Genomic DNA, 5,373 nt, shown 5'->3' with positions numbered 1-5,373 from the left:
CATAATTCACTAGCTGGGCATATGTTCAGAATAGGAATTACCGAAGATGATACGTGTCCCTCCTGTAATGAGGAAGCGGAATCCACGGAGCATTTCCTATGTGAATGCCCCGCCTATGGACGCATCAGGCATCAGATCTTTGGTGCCGATGTTCTCCAATTGCGACGGGTAGCATCACATCCACTAACGGAAATCCTGCGATACGTGAACGAATCCGGAATATTCCGTTAGACGGGGGAGGCGAGTACAATGGGCCAACCCGGCCTGAGTGCTCAGAAACTGTAGCTTCTCCCCCACCATACACACACACACCATCGACTTCGATGTTCAGACCAATCTTGGCAAATTAATTCTTGTTAGCACGAATTACGTGACCATACTATCAGAGACGCTTCTCTCGCAATTTTTCCATGATCGGTGCAACTTCATCTCCATTAGCGCAAGACGTCGCTCATTGTCTATTACAGTCGGCCAACACTCAGAACCATAGAGAGCGACAGGACGGATTACACGTTTGATAGAAGGCTGTCAACTGTATACAATATGAACTCCGCGTAGAAATGAATAATGAAGATGCAGTGACAATTGCTTAGATGTCATTTTATAGTGATCATATCTATTTTTAATGTCAATCTATATTTTATGATGAAGCGCATATGCGAATTCGATAAACGCCCCCGAGATTATAATCTAATTGTGGTAGGTGGCTCGCCACCGGGGTTAGCATGTGCTAAGAAGGCAGCTTCATTAGGTGCAAACGTTGCAGTCTTTGCTAATCTCTCGAATACAGAAGAAGTCCTACAACAGGAAATGTTTTTGGAAATGCTATATCATGCAGGAAAACACCGGACTTTGTTGAAGGTATTCTGAACGAAATCCTCATCACTGATAAATCTAAAACAGTTTCTTATAAAATAGGAGGCACAAAACTACAGCTGGAAATTTGGTCTGCATCTCCTAAAGCCGGTTCTACTCCAAAAACTTCAAGAGTTAAAAAAAGTTACGAGAGAGAAGTGTAAAAAACGTTTGGAGTGTTTCCTCGACAAAAAGAGGATTGACTACTATGTCAATTGTAAGTTAATACTTGGTTATCCTATCACAGTTGCCGTGAGCGACTATCCTGAGGACTTTTTCACAAGCACTTATATGGTCCTTGCGCCTATTGGTACTTACGAGTATCCAGATATATATGGGGCGAAGCTTGGACTGTTGCCAAAAGACTTAATGGAAATGGAGCAAATTGACGGGAACATTTTAATCGCTGGAGGGGGAAGTAAGTTTTGCAAGGTTGATAGTGGGAAACTTGATCCGATAGTTCTTACGATGAATTGTAGGTGATGCCCTGGAGTTAGCAAGTTCTTTCATCCAGATGGGTCAGAGCACTACATTGATTTCACGAAGTGGAGTGACATCTTGCTTTGATGATCAAATGATGACCCTTTACGTAAAAACTCTTATGGAGAATGGATTGAAATTGTTTTTGAAGACAATTATCAAATGTCTCAAAAAGACGGAGGATAACAAGATTCAGGTTGAATACATTACTTTGAGCAAATCTTGGAAAGGTTGCCAAATATTCGATTACGTCATATTCGTGGAAAAGCCTTTTGTCAATTTGAAACGTTTGAAGCTTCAAAAACTCAACTTGAAGACAATTTTCAACACTATTCCAACAAATAAGGAATTAGAGACAAACATTCGGAATGTTTTTGCTATTGGGCCCGCCTTGCAGCACTCAACATTTAATAGAGGGGTTGACATTCAAATGGGCAAGAACCTAGCAAGACACCTGTTCCTGAGCAGAAAAATCGAGATCCTGGAAATAAATGATAAAACTGGAGTGATCAGGGGACCGATTGTGGACTATTCGTTTACAGGTCTGACAGAAAATGCAGCAACACTACTCTATGGTGCTGACAATTTGGAGGTTTACCACGGTTACTACAAGCCCACTGAGTATGGCATTGCAAAAAAGTCACATGATTATTGCTACCTTAAAATAATTTGTTTGAAAACCAAGGACGAACTCGTTATAGGTATGCACATTTTGGGACCTTACGCAGCAACTATCATGCAAGGATATACAGCAGCGATGAGGTGTGTTTCGTCAACTCTTTGCAATCTTTCTATCTAATTGAATTTTGAATCCTTTGCGTTTCAGAAGTGGGGTAACATACAGTAGGCTTGCCAATTTAGCTGGCATCTTTCCAACGGTTGCCCGGGAATTCACTTTGGTAAATATTACAAAAAGATCCGGTGTGGAGCCAAAATTGCAAAGTTGCTGCAGTTGAAAATTTCTACTTCTTATTTGGTGGTTTGACTTTTACAAATATGGTAATATGTGTGGAAACCTCGGTGAAATTAGGTTCTATGATTATATTGATTTTTTGGATTTCATGAGTTTTTACTGGCTAAAATCCTGCTTTCCACATCACTGGCTTCTCGCTGCAATTTGTTATTATTTTGGTAAAACAAAGGTTAAGGCTCTAGGTAATTCACTATTGTAAAGAAACACAGGCGAGTACGGTTTCGTCCAGGGTGAAGGCAGTTTATAAGATGCTGCCTCACTCCAGCCCTGGGAGCAGCATGACCAACGTGGTTTAAGGGTGTTGTTTGCTCACTTCTGTTAATTCGGAAACTCTCCATGGCTGCGAATTATATTTAACCTCAAGGGCGAATACAATTTCTGGCCTAAGCCAACCGAAGCTGAAGAAGATTTATTAGGATTTATTAGGACTGAAGGCAGTCCAGAGTCCTTCATCCACTTGATGGCGGACTGGACCGTGTTAACATGAATGAGCAAACAACACCCTTGGATTACTTCGATCGCGCTGCTTCCAGGGTTTAAAGAGTTGCTTCTTTCCTGGACGAAACCGTAGTCATTGCTTTTTAAACTTTGGGTATTAGCCCAAAAGGAGGGGCCCATGGGCCGAAAAGGTGTCAGAAAGTTTTTCTCCTATGAGTCCGGTCTCCCATCAAGTGGACGGCGGACACAGAGCATCCTCAATTTCAAGAAATGAAGGTATGAAGGTATCAAGGTTTACCCCAATTAATTCTAGCAAAAGAAGGGACGGCAACTTTTTGTATTTATATCATTGACAAGATACAACAAAACCCGCGCGGGTCGGCGTTTATTGTATAACTGATCTCTTCGGATGGAAAGAAAGTAGCCAACATTTCATTCCCGCCACCGATTGATAGGTATGCTCATCTGAAGATAGCAATACTCGACCGCCTTACGAACCCTATCGATTAAAATGTATATAAAGTCCGCCATCCACGTTCAGTTCGGCCTGTCAGTTACATCTGAAGACTCCGCACTTGAAGGGCGGCTGTAACGTGGATGGGATGCATTAAGTCTGTCATTTTTGACTCTTCAAATGGCCAGTGATCAAATGAAAACGGATTCGGGCAACTGGTGTTAGTGAGAAGACGCGTCGGTAACTAGTATGTCGAAGCGCAATGTGTACGATAGGTCCCTGTCACATCGCCATTCTAATCAACACACAGTTCGCTCCAATCAACAAACCCATTCAACTTTCCACTACATCCGTTGATAAGTCCCAACCACAGTCTTCCAACATCTCCAATCAGGAGTCACCCAACAGTCCTAATATTCTATCTAACCAGACAGCAATCAGCACTAGTTTAAACCGGGCATGTTAGGAAAAATTTCCTCCCCTCGTTATGCGCGCAGACCCGGCAATCCCTAAGTCGATTACCAATAAATAAATTTCCAGTATCTCAAACAACATAACCCTCAAGAAAACTTTCGTCCATTCAAGCCATGTACTTGCCTCATCCCAAGCCAAACACAACTTGGTTAAAGAAGGGAATCATCCTTTCTTCACAAATACGTCGAGCGACCAAAAACCAGTAAATCTAGTCCTTTGGGGGCCAGATTTTACGTAATCCTCCCAGAAGATGCTGGATTAACTCCACCGACAAGGAGTCACGAAGGCAACTAATGTCCGAGCATACGAGACGAGTACAGCCCACTGAAATGCTAAATCCTTACATATCTGCCCGTTCGCCCCCCCCCCATTCCAGCAGCCCACACTTTCCAAGGTCAGACCGAAGTTTAACTGTATAGTGAAATTCGAAGCGGTCCAATTTCATGAGATCACACAAGCGACATTGCCAACGAGTCGGAAACGCCGCCTCCAACTTCAACCTACCCTAACGTTGTGTCAAGTGTCATATCCCTGGTGTCCCGCGCCAGCCCCAAGGGGTTGTCCCCCTTACCCCAACTTACATCAACTGCGAGTCAAACACTCATCCGGTGAATTATCGCAATTGCCCGATGTTTGTTAAAGCCTGCGCCCATAGAATGTAATCCGTTCTTCCTAACAAACCGATCCCCGTCACTTTCATGCTCCAACATCATGTCATCTGCTTTTCTGAAACCTGGCTGGATGACAGGATTTTAGATTCCGACCTCCTCGAAGGTTACTCTGTCTTTCGTTGTGATAGAGACTGCGCTGCGCTTGGCAAGACAAGCGGCGGTGGTGCCCTCATAGCTGTTAAGTTCCCTCTCCGGGCTGAAATCATCTTTTCCTCCTCCTCCTCCACCTACGATTCTGTCACCATACGAGTCATTCCGCCAAACGTATGCCCCTTTATCATATCGTGTGTATATTTCCCTACCTCAGCCCGCCTTCTCTGTGTGAGGATTTCTTCGACAGATTATCAGAGGTCCTAATCGATTATCAGAGGTCCTAATCGTTTTGTTTCCTTCACTTCCTTTCATCCTCTGCGTCGATTTTAATCTTCCCATGCTCTCCTGGCCTTCCCTCCCTCCCTAATAACTCCATCCACCCTTCTCTTCCTCTATCCACTTTCAATACACCTGTAGCGTCCTCCAGTTTAACCTTTCTAGAACCACTTAGATTGCACTCTTGACCTTGTCCTCTCTAACCTTCCTGTGCGTCGCTTTTTCCAATCCCTTCATGCCCCGTCTTATATTACCCCTGACGCCCATCATTCTGCTCTCGAGTTCAGTACTCAGATATCCCCACTCCACTTTTCTGTCTCTCGCAAGCCTACCAAGTTCAACTTGCGTAAAGCGAACTTCGAAGGTCTGAACTCTGCCCTGGTGGCAATCAACTGAGTTCCCCTCCTCTGTTCATTTACGTGTGACCAAGCACTCAACACCTTCTATACCATTTTATCTGATCTTCTTCCTCGTTACGTCCCCTCCTCTCCTAAGTGCTTACGCTCCTACCCCGTCTGGTTCACTACTAAAATTCACAAAAAAACTCCGTCCACCCTGCGAGGAAGAAGTTCCTGTCTTCTAGAACCTATGCTGACTTAGTTTTTCTTTCAAACCTCTACGTTCCTCGGTCAAATCCCTAATACGTAAGTCCAGAAATT

The 5,373-nt window shown here is 43.8% G+C and overlaps 1 protein-coding gene across 1 annotated transcript; it reads left to right on the top strand.

Annotated features, from left to right (window-relative positions):
- Positions 1-594: 594 nt before the first annotated feature.
- LOC119657651 (thioredoxin reductase 2, mitochondrial-like) lies at positions 595-2,350 on the top strand. Its single transcript, XM_038064664.1, has 4 exons — positions 595-861; positions 919-1,273; positions 1,335-2,097; positions 2,162-2,350. Exons 1-4 carry the CDS (start codon positions 643-645, stop codon positions 2,289-2,291), a joined length of 1,467 nt encoding a protein of 488 aa, XP_037920592.1. The 5' UTR covers positions 595-642; the 3' UTR covers positions 2,292-2,350.
- The last annotated feature ends 3,023 nt before the right edge of the window (positions 2,351-5,373 follow it).

Source organism: Hermetia illucens, chromosome 5, assembly GCF_905115235.1.
Source record: "Hermetia illucens chromosome 5, iHerIll2.2.curated.20191125, whole genome shotgun sequence".
Lineage (NCBI taxonomy): Eukaryota > Metazoa > Arthropoda > Insecta > Diptera > Stratiomyidae > Hermetia > Hermetia illucens.
This window is presented reverse-complemented; position numbering and strand designations above follow the sequence as displayed.

What these genes read in the sequence shown, in the direction of transcription:
- LOC119657651 (XM_038064664.1), top strand. Translation starts at nt 643, where the DNA reads ATGATGAAGCGCATATGCGAATTCGATAAACGCCCCCGAGATTATAAT. An exon ending in TTTAATCGCTGGAGGGGGAA is followed by an intron (nt 1,274 to 1,334) that starts GTAAGTTTTGCA and finishes GATGAATTGTAG; the next exon opens with GTGATGCCCTGGAGTTAGCA. An exon ending in GGATATACAGCAGCGATGAG is followed by an intron (nt 2,098 to 2,161) that starts GTGTGTTTCGTC and finishes TTTGCGTTTCAG; the next exon opens with AAGTGGGGTAACATACAGTA.